Genomic DNA, 27,355 nt, shown 5'->3' on the forward strand with positions numbered 1-27,355 from the left:
TCAACTTTTATGTGTCTCTCAAGACGTCTACAAATGTCATCATTCGGTTTCAGTACAAATCAGTGATCAGCATCCCTCTTGATTTCTGTTACAGGTTTATTTTTTTGCACGCTTTAGTGCTTCAAAGCCACTAATCTGTATTCAGACAGCAAACATATCACTTGACATAACTCCAGCAGACTAAATCGCAGAATGATCCTGAAGACCACAACGCACATACTTTTGACTGTAAGTTCTCTTTGACCCACTATGGTTATAGATTCTCCAATGACAGATTAGTCACTTTCTACAGTTAATCACTTCGACCAGTGTGAACCTTAGGCCACACCACAGGTCACACTCCACGTCAAAGGCTGGGGCCCACATACACACACACACATACACACACACACTGGCATGAGGTCAGGACCTCCTCCACAGCTGAGTTGATTAAACAGATTTTATCCCACATGCTGAAATGTTCCATGCTGAGGTTGATGAGCGTGTTGCGCTGACCGGGAGCATCATCAACTCCAGCCATCACAGGTTGTCTCTCCCAGAAAGACTGAGGTTTATCTCTCATTGTGCCTCAGGTCTCGTTTCACATCTTGGCCTTAACTGTGAATGAGAGGAGGGTAGTGAGGAGGGTAGTGCCTGAATGTCAATGCATGAATGAAGGAAGAGACCCTCCGAATGGGGGTAAAGGCTGCTCCTAAACCATGAGGCTGCATAATCCATCCCTGAATAAATTCGGAGGTGAAGATAAACATTCCAGGACAATGAGACCCTCCCTTAACCCCCTGCTGTACTCATACCCACTTAAAATCTGCTTACCCACAATACAATACTTGGCTCAAGTGAATAGCCCCCCTGGAACCAGCCTAGAGCCTCTTTGGAATAACACAACTCTGCTCCTTAAAGCCACTAGTGCCACAACAGGTATGCTCGGATACAACCCTTCTGGGCCCTTACTAAGCACATTATATCCAATTTAATGGGACTTAATATATTTTAATAAGACCTGTTTCCGATTAATTCCCCTTGAAACTGGTAGTAACATGGCTACTAGGTACGAATAAAAAAAAAGAATGAATGAATGGTTTAACACTGCCAGGGAATCAAAGGGGGAAAATACGAATCCTTGAGGATTTGTCCCAACCAGCTGGCTCTTGAGCCTAATATAATGATTGTTCCCATTGCGCTCTAAGCACCAGTAAGAAGTGAACATTTAGCCATTCTGTAATGCCTTTAAGGTGCATGGTATGGTTCAATTCTACTCGTAAATCCTGCCATGTCCTGCGAGGAAGGACGTAGCTTCTCAATAGTACAGCACATTCCCATGAAAGTACCAAGGACAATGGCTTTGTGTTGTGTTTGGGAGCCACTGTAAAATAAAAACCCAGACATTTCAGTGCAAATCGGGGTTAAATAAGCCAGGAAATACCCAAAGGGTACAGCCCAGTGGGCTGCTATCGTTATGTCTGTCTGTTCGCTTTAATGGACGGTGATAAAATGTCCCATGTCCCCCCACTGCACCTGCTATCTGTGGTAACACTAGCTCAGCAAGTGACTCATAAATATTACCCATTTGTCATCCAAGAATATAAACCAGGCACCGATTGGTGACATAAATTAAGTGAGCATTAACTTTTTTTTCTCTCTTCCTGTACTGCAGGTGAGACACAAATTCCCAGAACAACCTCTTTTACAAGTTCCTCTTTCCAAAGTCTCTGTGGAAAAGTGAAAAAAATAAAAAAATCTGTCACTGGTAATTAGCTTTTATTAAAGAGTATATTTATTTTAAGGCTTGCTTGTTACCTAGCAACTTGAAATGATGACAAAATATTGAGAGTTGACTTTGGATTGATTTTTTTCTAATTAAGGGTGGGTGTAGTCATAAAAGACATTCATTAATACCACCATTTAGTGGGCTTGTACACACAGTGATGGCTAACATATGGCAAACTTAAAATATTAAGTCCTGCCTGTCCTTTGACACCACCGTGTCAGTCCGTGCCAAACGCCGTGGCAAACCCATAATGAGTCCAGATTTCCTTCAGATCCAGGGGCAAGCGATGCCTCATTATACAGTTATTAAACCTGCAAATTATTACAATATTTAATCCTCTGCCACATGTCATAACTTCCATTTCTGCCTCCTGCACTGGAACGAATGTGTCACACAGCTGCCCACATGCACGCTCACAGCAGGCTGAAAGCAGAATCGAGGTCCCTGCGTACTATATATACAAAATAAGATTAAATGTGCCATTATAACCCACTGTAAACCCACACATTGGGTTAACTGATCTATACAGTGTGTTGCGGAGCCCACTGGGTCATTTCCTGTTAGTGGTTTCACTTGTTGTGCCTTTGAAGCAGGCTTTAATAATAAGAGCCGGCAGAACTAATGAAAATGCTCTCCGAGCAGATTAAAAGGGAGCTTCGGTCTCAGGCACCTAACCACACTCAGCATAAACATTGCAGCTCTCACACATGCACAAACAGAGGTATGCATGTACACAAACAGGGCACAGTTTACAGAATTGCTGGGACGTCGCTTCTGTGGGTGACTGCTAACCCTCTGAAGCGACACTCATGATACCCTGACTCTTTTTTTTTCTTATTTACGCCATAAACACTGCAGTCGGTGGTGGCGTTGAACTCAGTGAATCACTTCAGCTTCAGTTCCTCACCATAAGCCTTCGGGCTTAATCTTCCAGTCTGGGGTCATGATAGGCTGGCTCTGGGGAGGACATCTGTGAATTATTCATTAACTTGTAACCAGCAGCAGATGTATTCAAAAACAATTTGCTACATCTCTCTGCTGTATATGTGCCCTCTGAGAGGCACGTTGGCTTTGTTTCATTCAATAATGCAGGGGACTCGTGAGGTAGAGGTGATTAATAATGGGACTTTAGAATGTGAAGCAACATTATGTAACTGAATGGTTCACCAGAACAAAATGTGGTGAAATTGGGGTTCGAATAAATATACTATCATTTATAGGATAATTAATTGTAACAAGCACATATGGGAAGCTGAATAAAAACTGTAACAAAATTGTGAACTGATGGATGTGACTTTATGATGTCTGAAAGGTATAAGGTAAGGTATATTAAGGTATATTATTATTAAAATCTGGTGCAGATGCATGAAAATAGGTTTATATATAAGTGATAAGTATATAAGGCTATATATGTATAAATTTCTCTTTAAATTATCTTCATGGAATCTGATGTGAAAAATTCCTCAGGATCTCATAACTAAAGTTTTAGCATAACTCAGTGTACCCTGTTTTTCCACAGGCGCATTGGAGGACAGTCTCCCTGGCTTTTTCAGTAGGGAAACGTCTACTTGGTGCACGTACGAAGATAAAATCTAAATGAGCATAAAATACACACGGCTTCTGTGAACACCTGTGAAATATGTTGAGCTCTGAAGGAACTGTGGTGTAAGCTTCTACATGGACACGGAACATATAAAGAGTGGGATATTTCAACACTGTCAGCCTCCCTATGGAAATATCATGTGTCATTTCAGGGGCTTTAGCCAGAGCAGGAAGACTGCGGTCTGTGTCTTCCATGGTGATATATGTATGTGACACTGTGCGATTCATCTGCTACTGTGCATCTAAAGCCTGTCTGGCAGGCTGGGCTTTATTTTTCCTCGTGACAATGATTATACAGTAGAGATCAGTGGATAAAATAGCCCAGACTTTCACTTAAACGTGTCTCTTTCAGAGGTATCGGCAGATTCTTAACCTGGAGGTGAACTTTCTATGTGTTTATTCGATCATTTTGAGCGGCGTGAAGGTAAATAAAGGAGGTGAGGCAGCACAGGAGGCTGTTAAATGTGTGTGTGAGGAAATAAAAGCGCTAGGGCCAAATAAAAGCGCTATGTTATGAGTTTGGACCCAGCCACTGAAGACATGCACGTGGCTGGTACCGTTCATAGGGAGACGTCATAGAGATTTAGAAAGCGTCATGCCGTCATGCAGTAAAGGCCCAACCAACCATATCCAATCCTTTGGCTAAAGGTAGCGCTTGTGTCATGCAATGTGCCGTGATGGATTTCACAAATGGTTCTCAGATCACATAACTGCACACTGAATTAAAACAAGGAAGCAGTTTTTCAGAGTTTAGCCACATATATTAAGCCATAGACAATGATGAAGGTCTTCATCATACAGTCACATGAAATGCACTTTAATAAAACACAATGTACACATTAGCAGTCCTATGACCATACATTTGCTGGATCCTAATTGATAAACCTAGAATATGTTAAAGCATAGTTGATCTTTTCTTTTCGTGTTTTTTGAAACAATGAAATCAGTAGATGAGGTTGAAGGATCAGAATGCGACAGCTGGCTTGACTTCAGACAAAAACCCTTTTCCACGCTTTAAAGATATGCACTGTTAACTCAGAGATTATTTCAGCATATAAGAGTAACAGAATAAGGCAAAGACAAAGTCACTGAACAAAAAGTACAAAATAGAATTAATAAATAACTCAAATATATACCATATAAATGAAATAGCTATGTGGCGGCTATGTTTATTATAATAATTTCAATCTGTAGCTTGGTATTAGCTTTTCTAAAACATTTAGAATGGTGAACATTTCAATACTGAAAATACAGTAATAAGCTTTCATATTTCAATAAACTATATACATGAGTCTGGTGCCATGCTAGTCAAACAATTCTTTTTTTTTCTTTTTCTTTAAATCCACACTATACAGTTAGAGCATAAAGCGGTCTGAACGTAAACAGTTGTGCTGAGAATAAAATATTTTTGCAACTATGCATGGTAATTTCTTTCATATTACTCTCAAAAATGTACATAACATAAAGGCCACACATGGGATCACTGTCTCCATTATAAAGGGGAATGTGAGGGTATCTGTGACATAAATAGAGGGATAACAACAACAAAAAAAAGTCTCTGTCAGCTCAAGATGCCACTTTACTTGTCCATCAGCATCATTTTTCCTCACCCAACCCTTTTAACTCTTTGTCTCTTGATCCTCCATCTTTTTCCGAGGTTCCTCCAAACTCCTGACCCCCCCACCCCCACCCTGGGCTGACTCCAATAACCATCTGTCCACTCAGCTTTCCCGCCTCCACAGTCTCTGGTTGCCCCTTCATCTTCCATCAACGCGCAGGATAACAACATCGTTAATGGTGGGAAGTGTGTTCAGTGAGTGACAATGTCCACAAGGCAAGGCATGGGGCGGGGCTTAGAGAGCCCGAGGCTGATCACAGCGAGGGGACGAGCAACAGGAGGCATAAAGCATGTGTATAGTATGCCGATACTGATATTATACATGATTTTTTTTTTCCGTAGTGATGGTCTGGAGGGCAGATGAGGAGGTGTGATGTCGGGGGTTCGGGAGAGTCCATGTCAGTCAGAATATACTTGCAGCAGCGGCGGCTAGCAGCTTTGCTTCGTTTTTTCGTTTTCTTTTTTTCTTCAATGGGAAGTCAGCAGGTTCGTTCCTCACTGACTGCTACGTGCAGAGGCCAAATGGTCGCTGTGCTGGTTCTGGGCCCAAAACCGCAGCCTCTGTTTGTTCTTCTTCTTTGGCTCTTTGGGTTGGTGCTTCCTTGAGCCACCTGCAAAGAAAGGAAACATTAGGAATGGCACTCTGCACCCACACAGACACACACATTTAAGATTCTACGTGTCCATAACCATTTTTTTTTTTGCTTCTTCTACAACGATTTGCATAGTGTTGACACTGATTATGACCTGAGCACAGTGGACTGCTGCTCTATTGGTTCAGACAACTACTAAAAGAGTGTGAAAAGAAGAATAAACATTTAAAAATCTCACTTTTTACACGCTGCAAAGTGTGAATCCTAGCATGTCTTATGCAACACAGTGGTGGAAAAATGCATCATGCCGATGGATGTATTCCACAGTTTAAATAAATTCATATTTAAAGCGTTTTTATGAAGGGTAGTCATGTAACAGACTGAACAGATTACAGAAACCAGTTTACTTTGGGCAGGAGCTTTAGGTTTTACACTGTCCAAGATTTGGTCAAACTTGAGAAAGGTGTTGGAATAGGAAAAGATGAAGAAAAACACTTGGAAAATAGTTTGATTAATCAGAAGTGTACTATGAGTACAGCTGGATTGTGGTGATTGTTAAAAAAGTAATAAGCGATGATATTTTAGAGCAAATGAAGCTTTTGCCTGCGTAAGGGCTCATGTCTTATGAGGGATCGTAGTATATACGGTAATGTTTAGGATATGTTTAGCCCTCAGGACTCAACAAAGGTTTGCCCGGTCCAACACTTTTCACTGTCACTTCGATAGAGAGAGGAGATAAGTATGGGATATTGCATAACTCTTTCCAAGTTGGAATGGTCCCTGAGCCCAAGGTTAATCCATCCCAGGCTTCACTGGGATGGGCTAAGCATGCTGGGAGCTGACTTCCTGCTCATGTGGAAGCTTGTGTGGTGAGGTTCTGCACCCATGGCTCACTTTGACAGAGAAAACTCTGGCTACCGAACCACAAGGCAACAATCTGGCTGCCAAGGCCACAAATAAGATAACGAGGTGTGTGTGCAAGATGTATGTGTGTGAGTGAGTGTGAGGGAATTTAAGGGAAAAGAAAATCTAATGGGGGGAAAAAGTGGAGTAAGGCTTGGATGATGAGATCTGGATGCTGATCTAGAGCAGAGTGAAACGAGTTACACTCGGGTTCGCCAAGGGGGGAAGCACAGGAAAAGGCTGCAGAAAAAAAAAACCAAGTCTGGCTGTTTAGTTGCACCATTCTGGGTCTCATTATTGCACTTGTTCGAGCTCTTTCTCTCACGAAAATGTTGGTAACGGTGTGTAAAATGTGGCATTATCTCTAATTGCCTTCTCATATGTGCGAGCATTACGGCGGCCTTTGAGCGCCCCGCAAAATTACTCAGTTCCCCGTGTACCCCTATTTAAGTCGACACACATGAGAAACAAAGATACTGCGGCAGAAACCGGGTCTCCCGATGAATAACGCACACATCAAGACATCTAGGAGCCATTTCCTGCAATCAATTTTATCTTGTTATTTTGAACCACAGCAATAAAATGTCTCACACATCGCTTGTAGGCAAAAGCACCTTTGGAAAGCAGCTTTCACAACTCTTCCATCCAATCCTACGCCTTCCTGCTCACAAAAATGACCGGGACATTTGTTGAGACGTCCTTGCATGACTTACAGTAAATCAGAGGCTGAAAGCCTGTTTGGCCTATAGGCTGGTTTTTCCTAATCGCACAATAAAGAGGTAATTTTTAGTCAAAACAGCGTTGCTAGGTTCCTGATAAACATGGCCTTGAGTGCAATCAAGTCAAGATGAAATACATTTGAAGGCAATAAAGCCACGCTGCTCCCTCAGTAATGGGCACCGACTTGGTGGACCATTCCTTGGATGCAAGGCTGTATTTAAACCAAAAAGGTCTGCATTTTACAGCAAATGCTTGAAAAAAGAGACACTTATGGTATTTTTTTTTAAAGCATAGTTTTCCTGGCTTGTTCAGGACTGGGCAGGAGATCTATGGTCCAGAGGGTTTTATATGCTCTGCAACAATGTGCACCAAACACGCATAAATGTGGGGGGAACGTGCAGGACAGAAACAATTTCAGCAGCTGCACGCAGACGGAGAGACGGAGGTCAAGGGGTGGGAAACGCAGACGGGTCTGCTACACTTGTCACGCTGCATATTAATCCTCTAATGTTGACGTTAAACAGGAAAAGACCCGCTGAAAGGAGAAAATACGCAACTAATGTGTAAAACACTATACTTGTTGCATTCTGCAGCGTTAAGAAAACTGGGATACTTTATGAGCCAGTTTATGAGATAGTGACTAATGCTAGTCTGGGTTTGTTTTTTGTTTTAAAGACATGGAGTTGATAATTGCCACTGGAGGATGTGAACGATGCAGGAAACAGAAAACTACATCATTTTTTTGTGTCAACTCATCAGCAAATTAATTATTTATATTAAAAGGAGAACAGTGAAATAGTTTCTTTAGTTTAAAAAAGATTATTCAAGGATTTTGTCATACTTATATTTGATTTTTGATTTTAAAAATTAAGAAAGTAAAGAAGGCTGAGGCATGGGAAGCCGCCGGTGTTTCATAGAAGGGAAAGCTGGTAGAGCTCTTAGTGTCAATATTATCATCACATCCAGAACCTCTGGCATCAACTTCTGATCATATTTCATATTCCAATCTCATTACTGACAACTAGAGGGCAACCAATCCCCACAAAAGCCCCTTTAACCCCCCCCCCCCCCCCCCCCACGCCTGAGAAAGTCCTAATGAGATGAGACCATCTATCTATCATATCTACGAGACCTCTCATTTAGCCTTTGCATGAGGCACCGCGAACACTGAGCTTCCATCATCTCATATTTAGGAGCAACGTAATCACTTAAGCTGATTATCAGGGTTCACTGGGAAAACAGTTTAATTTTCCTGGAAAGAAATGATTCGGCCATTTCTTCCGCTAAAGTCCTGAATCTAGATAGTTTTGTCTTGAAAAGCTCTTTTGTTTTTCTCTGGACATGGCAGAATCAAACCAAAGCGTCATAGCTCCTGGCAGCAATTACGACGACTAAGACAGACCATAATTTCACCAGTGTTTAGACTCCCTTCAGTGAGACAATCATCCTCAGCCCAGATTGATGTTTGGAGTCAGGCTAGAGAAGACGAGCTAATTGGATAAACAAGAAACAAACTGTCAAGAGCAAATCTTTATATATTTCTTTTTTTGTCATTCAGAGGCCGAGCCAGAGGGAGAATTCCTGCTGTCAGAAATGGCCTTTGCACATTTCTCAATGCTAAAGACAGGGGAGCGTGCATGCGCATTCGTGAACGACACCCCTCCGCGCCTGCGTGTCACCGATTGGGAGCTTATATACATCACCTACGCGAGCTTGAGAAATACTTAGTGTCATTTCCAATCTTTTCAGCTGCCAAACCAGAGAGCGAAGAAATATTAAACTCTTCTGCCTGCACTGTGGCAGACGTTCCCCAATAACCCCTGTGAGCCAGTTAGGAATCACTGCTCTCTTTTCTTTGCCATCACCCCCCTCCCCGCCCCCGCTCCATGTCCACCCTCCCCGCGTCGCTGCAATGCCATTTGAGCGACGGCTGAACGGCGAAGCTCCAACCAGGACTTAAGCACAGATAGATGGATCATATTATTGAGACTCGTGCTCCGGAATAATCCCGCCTCATGAAACGGCAACATGACCGCCTGCTGAAATGATGCACTGAAAGATAATCAGTCAAATCCATATCCAGGGGGAACCAGGCCGGTGCTGGCGCGCCGTTGATCCGCGTCAACTCCGTGGAACTCTTCTCCAAAGTTTCGCATTTATTTACGCTTGCGTTCAACCGGCTGCGAGGTCATGGCGCGTTTTTCCCCGTGATCACGGACGCCGTGACCCGTTTAGAAACTTTTGTAGCAGGCCAAGTCATTTCATCCACTAACGGCTCCGACTGCAGCGCAGGGATCGAAAGCCTAATCTTATCTGTGCTGCTTGTGGTTCGGGGAAAAATCGATGGCTGACCTCGAGAAGGCATTAAGCCGTACGGTAAATGGGATCCTCTACTGCTGAAAACTCTCCCCTGCTCTCTTGTTACCCCTATCGCTCCGCTCGACGCTGACGCGCAATTAATAACTTCATAGGAGCAGAGGAGGGAGCCGCGCACAGCTGTGTGTTTGCGGGGGGGGAGTTGTTATCCCAACAATGCACCGAGAAGATTTGGGTAACTTAAGGGGAGCAAAGCCGTAAGTTTTAGCGGTCTTGTCGTTTTCATAAACAGGCCTAAGCAGAGGCCATTATTTGTGATAGAAGGAGAGAACTCCTGGCGCCAGCGAGATTTGATTTCAGTGGCAGAAATTGGATTAGTGGCCATTAAGGCCCTCCTCACACATTCATAATGCTGTGAAGAGGAAAGAATCCGTAACCGGCCAGTGTTCTCTGTGCTCGCACACTGACAGCCTCTCAGTCTGGGAAAAGGTTACAAACGTTGCAGTTGACCTACACAGCTGGCGAACTCCGTTTATAGGTGTAACACAGTGGCATGACCTCTGGTGACCCGCAGTCCATTAAGGCACAGGACACATGTCGGCCAAACATTTTGACATTAGGGCAAAAAGTTAAAAAAAATTGTTGACATTCGTGCCAGTGGGTGTAATTCAGACCTTCGATTTCACACATTTACATGACCCATGACCTTGAATACGAGGGTCTATACTTAGCTAGGCTAATGCTGCACAGGTTCATAACTGGAGTCATTTGACTCATTTGATACAGATTTGCAACAATAAAAGAGAAATCCATGTTGATGCATCTGTTGATGCTGCTATCTTCATCACAATCCTACAGCTAGCCAGGACTAACGCACTAGCAGCAGCACCCAGTGGCTCTCCCAGCAGGCATTGGGAACATTATCTGGAGGCTTGTGGGAACATGGCAGAAATCCTCAGCTCTTACATGGACTAATATGCCTGTCATCAGCGTCGGGCTTTAAATATGAAGAGGAAGTCAAAGGTTAGAACGTCTTGGAGGAACCCTGCGGCGGCGGCACAGACGTCAGCTGTTGGAAAAACGAAATCAGTCTTTTGACGGTGAAGACAATCATTTACAAGCTCATCTTGCCAACCAACTGCCAAGAGGCTCTGCACAGCGTCACTTCGGCCTAACAAGGTTAGCCTGGATCGCACTCTTTCATTCACTCTTTCATTCTTTCATATCACCCCCCCACCCCCACACCCCCCACCCCCGAGCTCTGCTTACTATCACCACGTTGCACGGCGAGGATGATTTAAAACATACACATTCCGATTTAAAAAGCTAATGTTAGGATTAGGGTGGGTCATTATTTTCTCATCTACGACCCAGTGGAGGATCCGAGCGAAGATTAAAAAAGCAGGTGAGCTCACTGCTCCACTCTTTGATTCTCCGTTTCACTGACAATAAGTTAAAGTGAAAACCCGGCACAGAGATTAACATCTTCCAAGCATTGTAGACCCGGCAATACATGCATGACTGACAAGGTGATTAATTCGCCTGATGGTCGCTGAAGATAAGTTCTTTATTTTTTCTCCACCGTCGAAGGTCAATAACCAGCATGGAGAAGCTACATCAAACATATGATGATGCGACACTTTTTGAGTGTACTCAAAGTTCAAAGTCATGCTTTGTTGCTCTTCACAACTGTACCCCTGTGCTTTTTGGGCTACCACATCTGGCTTGTGCATTGAAACGTGGGCTTATCAAGTCGAGCCCCCCGTGACAGATGTTGAATTAAACTCCCAAAACTGCTCAAATAGCAAAAAGTGGCATTCCACAGCCATTTCCTGTGCTACATCTGCCTTTAAACACTTTACCGTGCAGAAATGTTGGAAACTTTGAAGTTGCTTCTTGCTACTGTTCAAGGAAAAAATAAATGCTGTAATCACATTGGTCAGATTTCCAAGCTGGAAACATGGGCACGAGATACGACTTCTTGGGTTTCACTTTGATGGTGGAATGTCAGAATGGTATTGAGAGGTTGATGTACAGCCCCGCTCGATGCACTTGGTGTGGATTATATGTCTGTGTGTCAAACGCGTGTGGCAAACAGCAGTTAGCAAGACAACTGAAAAAAAGCAATCAAAGAGTCAAACTGCACATGTGGCTTTTCAACAGCTAAATGCCACAGATTGTACGCAGATTCTAAACAAATCTATATTGTGTGCAGCACCACTTGTCCTCTGTACATGTGTGTGACACTTGTGTGCTGTGCTGGTTTGACGCTAACATCAAGTTAGCTAATACATCAATTTACAGTTGAAAGTCTTCCATTGTAAAAAATACCATGTGCTAAACTACTCCTTTCTGTCAAATTTCAATATATACAACAAGCAATTTATATGCACTTCATACTTAAAACTATTAATATTTAACATTTTATTGTTATTCTGAGCACTTTGGGAAAAACCTTTGTTAGCCTGAACCAAAAAGTGATTTTTCCTTACAAATTCGTGTAATCCTCATTCCTTTTAAGCTAAAAATCAGAAAAACATAACATACAGGCAACATTTATTATCCTGACGCCTCCAGTGGACGCTCCAAATCTTGTAGTCTCAATGCAATGGTGGAATAAAAGGCAAATATCTGTTGGGCCTGTTGCTGCTCTGGTGTTATATGCCCCTCTGTTTCCTGTATAGGTTGCTACTGTTGCCACCAGCATCATTTAGCCACAATTTAAATGGTTAACTGTCCTGAGGGAGCCTGGCAGAGGCCTTCTCTTCCTGGATTAAGGTGTGTACTGAATTTTTTTTTTCATTAAATGAGATCTTGCTGTATTGCTGCAGACTTGAGCCACCGGTGTCATGCGGTTTGCGTCGGCAGTCAGACAGTGAACCGGCATCACGACATCATGCTGAATCTGATGCGCCTGGAAACCACAGGACCTCAGAGAGAAGCAAGCAGCCCCTTCTGCGGTCTGCTATCTCCTTACTGACTCATCGACACATCTGGGCTTAAGTATATAGGCCTGTCCTGCCCCAGGGGCACTTGGGTAAATGAGGGATAATTAGCTTTAGTTGACTTTAATGAATGACTTAATGTTATGTTTCATTTCTGATGAGAAAAAAATATATAAAGCTCAGCACTTATCAAAGCGAGCTCCCGCAGGACTGCCGCTGCGGCGGTTCTGTTAGTTGTTTTTTTTTTATTGTACGGACAGGGGGCGAGCCGAAGACAGCTGTAGCATATGAGGGGAGTGTTTGGGCTGTGACCACAACTCCAAAGTTCAGGAAACCTTATGGATCATAGAGAGACAAGTTTATAATTCCAGCAAGGAAGTGGCTATAGATGTGAGGCTGAAGATAGGATGTTGCAAATGCTACACTGAGTTGAGCCCTCTATAATCCATCTCTTAATTACCACTGACTGTGATGTAAAGCAGCAAGTGTCTCTGAAAGTTATGATCCTCATTCATCTCAGTTTCCGATAAAGATATTGCACAATAAATTGAGTCGATAAAACCATTTAGTTCTGACAGACCCACGAACCGCTGTCGACATATTTGTTTTATTCAATCTCTGCTACCTTCCTGCTTTAAAGATTTAAAGTCTATTATAAATGTCACGTTCATTTATGTCTTCCTCTGTTGTGCTCTGGCGAACCAGAGCTACATTATCATCGTGGCTCTATTAAGAAGTAAAAGGTAATAAAAAAGTTGGATTTGCTTCCTCCAGACTTCTGCAATCCTCTCTCATGACAGGGGATCAGTCAATCCTCCCACTGAGCCCCTGGGCCCTCGCAAACAATCTCATTGCATTAGAGCAAACCTGCCCACTTTATTGAGGGAGTAAACATGGTTATTAACACATCTCTGAGAGGGCAAACAAGAAGGTGAACTAAGGGTGAGAGGAATCCCGCACCCCATGGTGGATGGAGGGGGTGGTTGAGGGTTGTTTTTGATGCCTGGAGCACATCTAAGGTGCATAAATGGTTGTAGTTTTGTATGTGTGTGAACAACCACAACCTCATATTTGCTGTTTAGAGTAATAGCGGCGCACCAAATGTACTGGAAACCCAACCATTAGCTTTTGAGTTACATCCAACTTTGAGAAACGATCCAGATTCCACACCCAGATCTGGACCACAACCAAAACGCAATTGATTCATCCTTGCATTTTAACCACACCATTCTCTTCAAATTCTCTCCATATTGCTTATTAGAATTTTAGTTAACATAAGTTCTGCTCCTTGTTGTATCAAACCAGAGACAAAAAATAAATAAAAACACATTTCACACTTCACAAACCACAAGAACTCCTGACCTGCAACCCAGTTCTATTCCAGATATGATATGTTTAACAGGAAGTAGCACTGTCTGTTGCATTTGCAAGGCTGGGGAAATAAAATGTTGGGTTAAAACATTACAATTGATACACCATTAACTGTATACTTGTTCTAGCTGAGATCAAGAACCCAGTGTTTGATCCATTATAAGGAACCTTGCCTGCATGTCGACCACCTCTAAGCTGCAGAGTAAAAGGAAGTTTGGCAAGAGGCAGGACATTAGGGATTTATTAAGAAAGAACAAAGTGACCATGTGTGATCCACGCAGTTGCTGTCGCTGTCACTCTCATGTTCTACAGCGAGGGCTTAGGTTCTCTATGAGCAGGTTTCTGATCCACTAAATTCTCCTGGTCTGCAACCTCAAGCTATCTGCAGGGATCGAAAAAACAGGGGATATAAGAGGAAATTGTTCAACAAGATTCCCTTTTTATATCTCATTTTTGTGAAAGTCCTTTTATCCTGACATCTCCTTACTGGGAAACCCCAGGAGGAAATCCCTCACGTGCTTGCACATGGAGAACAACTGTCCCAAAACAGGACCAGACCCTAACAAGCGAGGAGCCAAGCTAAGTCAGATGGGCTTAGACACTAAAACATAGACCAGGGCCATCTGGATCATAACAAAATCCCCATGCAATGACCAGTGATGAGGGAATCAAGTCTGACTGGCGCTTTTTGTTTTCTTTGATTGTTGAACTAACTCTCGAAGGGCAGCCAGTCTCCTGTGCTGATCCAACAAGCTGGCCATATTTATTTTTTTTGACAAAAATAGTTCATTGGATCACAGCAAAAGAAAGGTGGGGGGTGGCAGGGACTGTGTTTGATGTGCTCACAGAGCTCCCCTTGCATGGAAAGAAAGGTAAAGTGACTCAGGAAGGGCTTGATCCTCTCTAAGGCGCACACTCGTCCAACAAAAGGCAGACAGACAGCTGAGCGGTGACAAACCTGATCACAGTAATAATCCAGCGCCAGCTCGCTAAAATACTAACAGAGGACTTTGAAGCATATGGCAGACATTTTCTTGTTGTTTTTAGCTGCATATCATTACAGCGCAATTTCAACGGTCATTTCAGGGTTTAGGCTCGCAGAGGACAGATCAGTAGAGTCCGGAGGGCTGCAGCATTTGTCAGAGATGCAGCAGGACAGAGACGCACACTGAAACCTTGTCAGACTCAGAAATTACACATCATTTTCTACTAGAAGCATGGAAAAACTATAATTAAACAACCGACACCTCTGGTGAGCTAGCCAACAAAAAAGCTTATATCAAACATACAGAAAACTAGCATGGTGCTGATAATTCGCTGGGGAATGGGTGGATTTGTGTTTGCTCATTGCTGGAGGGATTGATATTTGCTCTGTTACCCTAAAATTACATCAACTCAGTGTTTTTGTGGGATTTTTGGGGTTTTTTTTTCACCTTAATTACGATGTAGTGGTCTATAACCTGAGTGAGCCGGCCCTGGCCTCTACTTACCCCTATAATGGTCATGCTTTTAGTCTCCTTCCCCCCTATATTTGTCACTATTAGCTCATACATACACACAAACACACACATACACACGCACAAACACATACTGAAGGCCTATACTTACTGTTTTGTTGTGTCTGGAGAGGAGAGGAGAGGAGAGGAGAGGAGAGGAGAGGAGAGGAGAGGAGAGGAGAGGAGAGGAGAGGAGAGGAGAGGAGAGAGAGGAGAGGAGAGGAGAGGAGAGGAGAGGAGAGAGGAGAGGAGAGGTGGTACTTCTGCTAATTCAACTGTGCTCCAGATGTTTTGCTGCCTTTCTTGTTCCTTCCAGTTAGACCATTCGAGAGGACATCATGTAATGCATGTAAGCGGGCTTCATTCCAGGTTTTCCAGAATACCACACCTGAAGCTGTTCTATTAAATTCCCGCCTCAGCGTATCAGGTTTCTCCAGGTTGCTTTCAAAATTATAGGGAGGAAAATATATTGGCACATCTTCCCAAGCAACCTTCCATCATAACACAGGTACACATTTGTGAGCGGAGTTGCCACTCAACCCTGAAACAATATGGACTATAGCTCGACCCCCCTTTAAAGTCAAAGTGCCCGTCCCAGGGTCATTCGCTCAGGGTGTGCTTTTTATCCGCTACATGTCAGGGGGATATCAGCCCTTGCGAAGCTCAGTGGCTGGAAATAGCTCCCGTTTGAGGCTCCAGTTTGCTGCCACCTTCTTTGTTTGTGTACATCTGTTTTTTGATGGGCTGTTGATGTTGGTTCACAAGCCTCATTTCCTCTCCCACAAAGAGAGCAGAAGTCTGCATCCGATTCAGGCTTCCACCTTACAGACAAAGTGATATATTCGTGGAAAAGATGAATTCATCATTTGTGAAACTGTGCAGCCGAATTTGGATGAACTCACTGCACATATTGAGCGTATTCTACAAATTGAACACACTTCACACCAAAATAAAGAACACTACTTTGTAAAATGTGTGTGCATGAGTCTTCCAAAAGCAGCTTAACAAAACCACAACTGAACTAAGAAATATATTTTCAGTCACACTCCTCCTCTTTCTTCCTGCTTGGAAAAGACCAGATGACAATAATGTGTATTGGAGCCCCATTGAGCGTTGCTGACCCCTCCTCCTCCACCACCTCCCTCCTTCCATCCCTCCACCCCCTTGTCTTTGAAAGGCCTCCACATGTTTATGGCTCATGCCTGTGGTATGACGATGGGTTCTCCATATAAAAGCCAGCGGGATCATGGGGTGTTTCAAATATTGCTCTCTGAAGACAGTTGCTGACAAAATGACAGCAGCCATATTTATTTTGGTCAGAGAGCAGGGGCACTTAGTGGGAAGTTAATCAGACATCCCTTCACCCCAAGCCCCGCAACAAAAAAAAAGGAATCTACCCAGGGCAGAGAAGTCTTACTACTGGTATTGCCTTTTTCCTCCAATGGAAAATGTAACATTGCTTAAGTACACAAAGGGCAAATAAAATAAACCCCAAAGTTTTAAGATCATCAACCTGAGTTTTTTTCCTTGACTGACAATTTTTTTTTTACCTGGTTAATTGAAAACAGGAGCAGAACTTATGTTAATTTGTGACTAGAACTGCAGCCATGACCTGAACTGCCACTAGCAGCAAGGTGGCAAAACTACGCCAAGTTGACGCCTGGTTGATGTGTCTTTTCCTTTTACCCACAATGCTGTTCACAGCAGTACACAGCCAAGCTTCCAAAATGCAATGTCTTGTATGGCAGGTGGCAGTGACGGTTTCTGCCAGACACCAACCCAGACCATAATTCTGGAGCCAAGCCATCCACACTGCCCGTGGGGGGCGAGCACTTCTGCGCCCTTCTCAACGGCCACTGTGTTGGCCCCTGTGGAGCGGTCTTATTAAAGAAAGATTAAGCTGTGTCTCCATTCACAACAGGCTGCGGGGTGAAGCATGTATAATCATGTGTCAAGGTAGCTGCCAATTAGAGCCCTCCTTCTGTCCTGGGAAAATGGTCTCAACTTCACTCCTGCTGGCGGGAAGAAGTGATCTGGATTGTCCGTGATATCACAGCAGAGATCACCATTAATCACCCGTCATTCCACTGTGGCAGAAATCACTGCGGGGTTTTGTCATCATGTGCACCACTCTTCTTGTTCCAAAAGTCCCGACTCGTAGAGCACACCAGGGAACAATGACTTCAGTAATGACACACTTAAGAACAGAAGTGCAAACCTCCTTTTATCAAGCACATTTCAACTTCAGAGTAGTGGGGCTGAATTACTGTTTGGCTTGGACTCGTCGTGCACCGCAAGCTCTACTGCTAAGACAAGAAGAACACGTTCGATCAATTAACCTCAAGTTGAAAGCTTGCATTTGTTTTAGAAGAAAGCTGGCCCGATGGCAGACGGTTACGTCTGACTGAAACGCATACAGAAATGTGTTTGGATGTTGGATTTTCCAAGCCAAACACTGGCCAGACTCAGATGTGATCATGCTGAGTGCGTAACTAAAATGCTCAGAAGTGAATAGCATCTTTCACCAGAGCTCAAACCTCTTGACTCAGTGAGTATAAACACCAAAAATTTTGTTTCACATGCTCAAATGCATTCACCCGCATTCACTGCTTGCTGTGCACAGGCTGCCAGAAAGCGGAATTGTAACCGTGTCTCAAATGTTGTGCAGCACAGGCAAGGCGGTTGAGCTTCCTCCAGAGCGGATTTGAGGCAATCACCATTGCTCCTTGCATCGGTTTACAGGAGTAGATTCTTTGGAACAGATTGTTTGCAGACGTCTAGTACCAGGAGATCCACAGCGCTGTGGATTCACCGCAGAGGCAGACTGGCTTCAGACAGAACCTGGCAGAAAGCCTTAATCGTCGACCAAATCCCCATGGGTCTGGTCGATCTGGGGCAGATGTGGGTTCACTTTAGTCTCTTTCAGTAGACTGTAGGTGCTTATGGGGTAAATTAAAGAACTGCCCGCCTCTCTGTTGTGTCCACTAGTTTTAAATACAGAGACAGAACTTGCGGGGCCTTTAGATGTCACAGTGAGGAGGAGTGATGAGGTGATAAACTGAGCCCAACGGTAGGTTTGTCCTGTGTCCTGCGAATGTACGACAGATCTGTCTACCTGAGGATTCAAACTGAGGGCTCAGGATAAGACCCAGTATCATAGCTGCAAAAAGGTCGCTATCAAAGATGCGGTATGAAAGCAAACTGCTCACAGGACTTAGGTGATCAGAGTTCTTGGGTGACTGATGAGATGGATGGTTCTGCCTCTGTTGAGCTTTCAGCAGAGAGGGGGGGAAAAGGTTTCTCTGGTTACACAAACGGGAGATCAATACACCCACAGGGACCAGTAGCTGTTTGAGCACAGGTACAAAATCCCGTGGCCAAATGTAACTTCCTTTTCTCTTCTGAATTCTCCCTCCCCACATTTTCCTTCAAGCAATTCCCGTTTCAATTTATAAAACCTTAGTTCTTGCACTGCCTGTAGATAAATCTGCTTTTACACAAATACGACTCCGGTTGCCACCATAGGGACTTTGCTGTCTGAGAAACTGAAAGCCGATTTAAAAAACTGTTGCAAATTAGCCCAGGTTGCAGTTGTGTGTTTGCATTGGACTTTACTCCCTCTTAAATCTCAAATCTGGGATTACATTAAGAGACGGAGGTCTAGTGGTTTAACATTTTCGGTTGTTTACTCAACGTCTAATGTCACTGGTGCGGCAGAAGCAGCTGTTGCTCAAAGATTACCATGGAGTGTGTGGGCCAGAGGGAAAGAAAGGAAGGAAAATACACAGAGTGATAAGGCCACACAGGGTAGTAAAAAAAAACCTCGCAGGAAGTGGAATCGAACTTGTCACATGTCTGTTTGTAAACCAGTGAATCTGATGACAAGGACTGCTGGGAAATCTCTGCTGGGAATTCCTAAATGGCATCAATATTCCAGTGTTATCACTCTCCTCACCTTTCCTCTCCCCTCCTCCACACAGCTCCCAAGACAGAGAGTTGGAGGCAAGTCCGTCTGATGCTGATGGTGCCAAAGCAGCTATTAATAAAGTCTCTTTACTGTTTACGTTCTGGCCAGAGAACCATCCAAGAGACAGATGAGCGTTTTCAAGTCTCGAGGGTTAAAAGCCATCCAAGCAGCAATTAAACAAGACACACTTATTAGTCCAGAGACTGGTGAATTTGATATGAAGATTAAATATCGAATGTAAAAATGTTGGGTATAACTGCAAAATAAATACATTTACTCTCAATCTTGGTGCCAGACAAGCGGAATCTGATCTGTGAGAGGACTAAGGCCCGGCAGACTCATCAGAAAACCTTCTTGTCTCTATAGCCTCATTCTTCGTCTATGCATGCAATATATTTAGCTTTCCACCACTTTTGGGTAAAAGAACCAATTTCCTTTTCACATTTTCTCCAAACTTGAAATGTTTGTTCAAAATTAGCTATAGACAGTTAGATGATAATTGTGTTTGCAATACCTCTGCGTATTTGGCCTCCTCCACACAATCTCCTGCCATCTTTGTCAGTGTGTTATCAGAGCAAATGAATCCCAGCAGTACCAGTGATCTATGGTGTTTACACTGCTAGCAACATGTACAGAAGACAGCAGACGCAGTTTACACAACTGGGCTTTACTTTCTCTGCTTTGTGTGTTTTAGACGGGGATTAGATCCCCGTAGACGTAGAGCGAAAAGATAAAGATCATTCAGATTCTCCTTGTGCGCTAGCTCAGCTAAACTGGGAGAGAGAGGTTGGACAGTGATGTGAAGTGTAATTTAAATACGCAGATATCCAGAAATGCAAGCCAGAGCGATCAAAAGAACATTTCCATAAATAGTGCACGTATACAGTATGCTGCTTCCCTTTTCTCTATTTAATCCACAAGATCTCCATGGTCTGCAGTTACCTTTTCCTATGCATATTTTAAACACTGGCATTTGGTTTCTGATCAGGGGAGAGGACAATATATTAATATTTAAACAGATCCAAATCTTCACTTCTGAAATTATTGAATCTTTTCAGTTATAAAATTCTGTTTAAAGTTCAATTTTATAAATGTAATTTTTTTATGGCATTTGTACAGGAAAAATTGTGCAAAATGAACCTATTTATTTCTAGATGACTTAGATTTCACGCACTGGCCTCTCTCACTATGCTTTATTAAATAGAAGGTGATTATTTTACAATGTCAGTCGGCTGAGCTCTGAGCAACTGCACTGGATCTTTTCACATTCCACTTCAGCAGCTTACCTTTTTTTTTTTTTTTTTTTTTTTACATTGTATTTATTTAAACAGGGGAGTGCTCGGTTTCACTGCCTTTTGCCAAATGGGTATTTTTAAGTAATGGTCGAACGGCGGGAAATTAATGGCACATGCCAAAGTCTAAAATGTACCTTTATTAAACAGACCTCAGCAGCACCTCATGAACCTGGAGAGCACTTGGTTGCAGAGTGACACTTTTATAGACAGAAGATGTTGTTGACACGTAAGTCACCAGTTAAGTAACTTTACCGGGAGGTCTCTAATAGCTGCATCATGGGGAAACAGTAGCTTTATGACAGATGGGCAAGTCTGCACAGATCTGATGAACAGGTCTTCTTTGCACTTAATTTAAACTCCATGACACTTTCCAATCAGTGACCTTGTAATTTAGATAAATAATGGCAGTAACCATGTGCAAAAAATGCCAAAAAGTTAATGAAAAAAAGGTCACAAAAGCCCTTAGAAAAGGTCATCCGTGCATAGCAGAGTCATTTAAAGGTAAATGGGGGGTTGATGTCCACTGACAAACAGGAGTGGGAACTAAATGTTAGAAAGTAAATGTTCCATGTAATTAGTTTCTGACCCAGAGAGCACTCACAGCCTGAAATATGAGAAACTATTGGGGTTTCTTTCAAGTTTATTTACTATTTCTCCACTTTACCGAATACTCCCCTTCAACTATGTGAGCCAAAAATGGATACAAATGTGCAATGATGATGTATTTTCTTCTTTGTTTCAATAAATGTTTAGTTTTTGTTTTTTCCAAAAGCCTGAAAGATTATCTGTCATTTTAATCACTTCCTTATTTAGTGAACTAGATGTTTACACTTGGGTTAGACTAATCCAAAGTTTATGAGGGATGTAAAATTCAGCTGCATTAAATAAAAAGATATTTATTTTAAAAGCAATGCTCACTGGAAACATCCCCAATAGTCAAGCCATCTCAAAAAGATGATTGACTCAGGGAAAACTGTATTTGTATTCAGACACAGTTGACTTCTCCTTTAATGACCTGACATACATGCCTTGTGCACCGCAAACATCTCTCAGACGAGACGAGAGGAAACAGAGAGGGCCATTGAGAAAAACCTGCAAGTTTTAACTTTGAAGAATTCCTCAGAGGAGGGGAAGGGAAGTGGGGGAAAATATACCTCAGACATAGCACTGGATTGAACAAGGTCACCATGGAAAAATATTGATATTTCGTGCATGGAAACACCACAACGGACCGCAAAAATCCTGGAAAAAATGAGGCTGATTGGTGCAAGGTACGAGGGATTCATGAAACAGGTGGAACTCTAACTGTGCTCCTATGGGATAAGTGTGATGTTTTCTTTAATACCAAGTTACCGCTGAAGGCTAGAATCCTCTTCATATGTTCACATATGACCATAAAACATTCTTACCTCTACTGCAGTGCCTTGTGGGCATTTTGCACCTCCTGGACTCAGCGATGGTGGGACAGGGTATTGTGTCCTTGGGTGGTTTCTTTACGATGTGCCGTGTCCGGGTCTCCAGACCCCATTTATAACCACAGGTTTTGTTTCTCTTAGTGCAGGCTCCCCATTCGCTCCACTGGCCCACTTCACAGCCTTCTACAGAGACACACAGGACCAGGGATATGCAGTGAAAAACAGAGTCAAGTGTAACCCAAAGGTCAAACACTGGTGAAGGTTGCATGCATTTTGACTGGGTCCTATAATCCAATTGTGCGTGTGGTCCTAGCGGAACGACTCGTTTTCTAAGTAAACCAATGCAGAGCCTCAAATCATTTATATAGATTGTTTAAAAAGGCATAAAAAGTAAGTTTAGGCAGTTGAAAAGGGTTTTTTTTTGTATCTGTTATTGCACATACCTCCACACTCCATGGTTTCGTCCAGCGGGGCAAAGCCTTCAGGGCACCTATCAAAGCAACGTCCTTTGTGTAGGTAAAAGCCTGACTTGCACTTGGTGCAGAAGTCTTTGCTGAAACAGGACTCACAGTTCTCTATCCTGCACCCTGGAGGAGAGAGAAGAAGAAGAAAGCCTGATCAGGGCTGGAGTGACTCTCATCTGGAGCTGATTGAAAGCTGAGGGGTTTAGGGAAGGTGGATCTTGAAAGGATTACTGTACGTTCTCTCACCCGCAACAAAAGTCGGCAATGCCCCTGTGATTTGCCTCCCTCTGGGGCTCGAGCGTGTTTCAGAAAGTTTGTTTTTCCTGAGCGGATTTTCTTTCATCTTACCGTTGTTTAGAAAATTGACAGTGTGAGAGGTCAAGCTTTCCAAGCAAAACTCTGATATATAAATGGACACGAAACGGACACAACTTTTTGCACCAAGACAAAACAGCGGTGTTTGGAGGGCAGTTAGCATTCCCTGCCACACCCTGCTACTGGAGGACGAGCAGTGTCACACATGCAGAGAAATGCGAGCCACTGTGTCATCCGGCTCCTACTCTGCACGTAAATAGCACGTAAAGCGGGGCCAAATTACGACCACACCACCGGGGCGACACACAGGCCCACATGATTAGATGGAACCTCCCCGAGCTGTCTAATTTACGACACTCCTCAAAGGCCATATTGCCCAATCGTCCACCAGTGTCAAGGAACCACATTTCATCTCTTGCAACACATCCCAGGTAGGGTGTCATCTGCTTCGCTCATTGTGTCTCGCACAGTGACCCAACCACTCATTAGCACGTGTGCACTCGCATAAACATGCGTCACAGGGATTTTCTGTTTGTGAGAGCAGACGGAGACCGGGTGCTGCTCTTTTATCTGTGACCCTTGCAGGGCCACGGGAAGGGAAGGTTCTCACAATCACACCCCTTAATTACACCATCTCCAGCTAACCATCATGCCTCCTCGTCGACATTCCTGTAAAACGAGCGGGGTCCCTCCCCACTTCACTTTGAACCCTAAAGTATGGCCTCTGCCCACTCGCTCTGGTCTCACGCTTTCCTGACCAGTCTAAACAAACTATGGACATAAACATGTGCACATATGTGCAAAACACATGGCGATCAGGCCGTATTACAATAGACAATCTCTGCTCAGTTCCTGTTGTCCAATATTACTTCATGCCGTTAATTCAATGATTTAGTCCAAACATTAGCAAGAGTTTTCTCATGTGAAGCCACTAGAAACATCCTTCTGGAACTACTTGCGTAATATCAAGAGTTAAATATGTTTCTGTGAAACGTCAGTCTAATAAAGGTATAAATCTGTTTGGCTGCCTTTCTTCAGCTCAGTCTCCTGTTGACGTTTTTTTTTTCTTTTTTTTTAGGTTAAGCTGAAACAGTTGCACTCGGGTTTGATTGAAGAGAAGCACAATACTGGGAGCAGGCAAATGAATCACCAAACTAATTGAAAAGTACAAAACTGTGTTTTACTCATACTCTTCCCAGGCCTGTCATCACCTAAACGTGTTTAGTTTTTTTTTTTTTAAACAAAAACAGAAAGAATGAGAAGACGAAGGGGGAGCAGGAACATCTGGCAGCACTCACTCGCACTGGGATTGTTGTGCGATCAGCGTTTGACAGTAAATATGTGCAATGCAGATATGCACAATATATCCTTACAGAAATAGAAATGTCTGACATTTCTGTTTCAGTTTTAGATGAGGTAATGCAATGGGCAAATGCTTGGAAATCCTGTGTTCTAATAGGAGATAAGTGAGATGGAATTGCTGGATGACACATCAATGCGGCTCCAAGGGAGTTAGCGAGGGTCAGAGGTCATCAGTGGACGAGGTGGGTCGGAAGGGATCACTATGACAGACATTTATGCCCCTGTTCGGTTATCTGGTAAAAGGCTATCTTTGCCAGCGAGGGCTATCTGTGATACCAGGGAAGCTCCCACACTGATCAGTGGTCCACTGTAGTGGTCAAGCAGCTGCACCAGAGACAGAAACAGGGGAGCGGGTTCATTCTTCCTGCAGGATTAACCTCTAGACCACCTTTAAAGTCTTCATCTAGGTGCCTCTGGGAGACTAATGAGAAATAATGAGGTCATCAGATCTCATTGAAGGCCCAGTGTTCTTGGGACTTAAACGTATTATCATCATTATCTCTCAGCCTGTTCTGGCCATGGGTTACATTATGAACAGGAGTGGACTAGCCTTATGATTTAGCTCTGAGTAGAATTTACAAGCCGACACTGGAGTAACCAACTGTCAGATCAATGTCAGTTCAACCACTATTATTGCTGCCCTCATTTTTGTTAATTCTTTCACTTGAGGTCATTTCAATTGGGAATAGACTCATGATCTGCACACACAACAGACAACACTGCGACAGGTTGGGGGGCGGCTTTCAGGGGTAGAGTCTCACGATTGGTTGACCGACTCAACTGAGTTTTTGTGGGATTGTGTGAAATGGTCAAGTTCATCGCTACAGATTTATCTGTTGAACTCTTCAAAAAGACGGTGCATTTGTGATCACTGAGGAATGTGGAAAGGATGGCCAATGCGGTTTGCAGGGTGAAGTGCATTGCGATCATTCAAGTCAGATAAAATCCAGGTGTCTGATCCCATGAAATCCCTTCATCTAGTTACATAAGGGGAAGTATATTGTAAAAAGCAATATAGGTACCACATAAATCGGTACAGAAATGAATCAATTAAAAAGTTCCCATTTCCAGTCATTTGTTATACTTAAAGTTACAATACAAACTCAGATTTTGGGTTGAGGACCTTCTTTAGACACAACAGCACCAGTAGCATTGAGATGTTGGAATGAATCAGATTTTACTCAACCAGGTGTGAATTCCTCCTATCTTGCAGGACATAGTTCTGTCTTCTGCTGTCATATGTTTGTTAATATCATAATATTACCGCATCCAATTTTAGAGGTCAAGCCTGAGTCCCATATGTGGCTCACAGTCCCACCATAGAGTTCAAAGCTTATCTATCTGGTATATTATGGATCACAAATCTATTAATTTCTTCATGACTATTTATCGTTCTGCAGCTGCAAGCTGCCACTATCAGGGTCCATTAAATTATATATGAAAATATATTTACATTCATTTCCATCGAGGAAAGAAGCCACGCTCACTCATTTTATATAGTCAGTGATTAATCCCATGTGCTCCAGGTGGAGTTGTTCTGGATGTGGTTACTAAGAGAGTCTAAGCTTAAGGCCTGAATGTGTGGAGCAGGAGTGTCCATGTTTTAAAATACCTGGCAGTGTGAGGAGGAAAACAAGCGTGATTTTTCCATTTTTCTCCTCCAAACTATGGCTAACAACTTGGACCTCCTCTGTAGGTTCCAGAGTTGCCATGTTCTCAGTGGGTCTCTTAGGTTCTTCACTTCAAGGCCTGTGATTTACCACAGGTTTGCTCTTGCAGCCCCTCCGCCAGCTGCACCAGGCAGCTCAAGCAGCACGCTGGTGTAAAGCACAAGCAGTCCTTCTTAAGTATGCAAAATCACCCAGTGTTTTCAGAAATAACCCGATTTAAGTGTATTTTGAGCCATAATGCTTGGTTTGGTAGGTCTGCTGTATTATCTGGAAAATGTGAGCATGGCATAAGAAGCAGTGATAATTAAATATCTCAAAAACCAATTGTAAATTGTGTTTTTGTTGGTTAGCCTGGAAATACCCACAAGCTCAGAATTTGATCAGGAGTGAGTGAAAGCTTGAATGAGTGGCGTGAAGGGACGACAGCAGCCAAGTGAAAGTCGCAAAACTCACATTAACACCTTTTCAAGCCATTTTAGCTGAGGTTCGTGATGTCTTTATCTGCCATGACCACACATTATTTAATGTGTGAAAGAAATGTGGAACAATGGTATTTGGTAATAATTCCCTGCAGTAAAAAAGAAATTGCTTTTGACAGAACAGTCTCCAGTGGCAGGAAAATGCTGGCAAAGAGCGAGCTGTGATATTTAAACTATGCTTGCAGGATATTGGCAATCCCAGGCCTTGATCGGACTGGTTTTCAGCTGGCAGCTAACACAGCTGGGTTTTCTTCATTTTTCTTCAGCGGGCCAAGGTAACTGGGTTGGTGGCTAAAGTGTGCACATGCATGTGCGTGTCTGTATGTACAGCATACATATTACAGCCAGAGGTAGGAAGTTCAGAATGCAGTCCTGCTTCCCACTGACCCTCTCAGCAGTTTCTCTTTTTTCTAGTATCTTTGAGCTCATAATTCTTTCAGCTAGAGAATTTGGTCGTGATCCGTAATGACAGAACATGCGCTGGCTTGGGAACATTAGAATTGAGGCATTATGAAATGTGATGGAGGAGAGAGCACGGCTGTATTCGACTCATAAAGACTTGGCAACGTGTAGAGCAACTCCGTGCACGACTGTTACTGTAAATCTTCCCCACGGAGCGTATCTTAATACCCACATTGTTGGGGAGCCGTCTGATAAGAATCCGTCCGAATGTGCGGCGCTGCTCAGAACAACCCACCCGTTAGCTGCTGAAAGGAGCAAAGCAGAGACCATGAAATGTATCGAACGGAATCACAGAAAGTATTCTGCTGCATAAATGAGACCCGGCAACGTCTCAGCAATATTTAACACGGTGGTTTCCACACCATGGAGCTGTTTGGACTCCAGCTCAAGTGCAGTTGTAAATGGGTCCACAGTTATATCACGGAAAGTGAGTTCTCATTGTTTTCTTGGCAGGGTTCATTTATAATGCAGTGTAAAGCGGGGGCGTCGATTAAAGCTATTCATCAAAATTAAATAACAAAACGATTATAAGTGCAATTACTCCGACTACTACTTACTATTAAAAAACTTTCCACTGTGTAACAATATCGGCAT

At 43.2% G+C, this 27,355-nt stretch overlaps 1 protein-coding gene across 1 annotated transcript in view; it reads right to left on the reverse strand.

Moving 5' to 3' along the window:
* Positions 1–4,109: 4,109 nt before the first annotated feature.
* Positions 4,110–27,355, reverse strand: part of rspo2 (R-spondin 2) — a 42,769-nt gene continuing 19,523 nt past the window's right edge. Inside the window, exons 3-5 of the mRNA XM_057045698.1 lie at positions 22,453–22,596; positions 22,004–22,192; positions 4,110–5,599 (exon numbers count right to left, since the gene is read on the reverse strand). Coding sequence (XP_056901678.1) covers positions 5,484–5,599; positions 22,004–22,192; positions 22,453–22,596 — 449 coding nt within the window. The 3' untranslated portion in view covers positions 4,110–5,483. The remainder of the gene's footprint in view (positions 5,600–22,003; positions 22,193–22,452; positions 22,597–27,355) is intronic.

The sequence above is a fragment of the Takifugu flavidus genome, chromosome 10 (assembly GCF_003711565.1).
Source record: "Takifugu flavidus isolate HTHZ2018 chromosome 10, ASM371156v2, whole genome shotgun sequence".
Classification (NCBI taxonomy): Eukaryota; Metazoa; Chordata; class Actinopteri; order Tetraodontiformes; family Tetraodontidae; genus Takifugu; species Takifugu flavidus.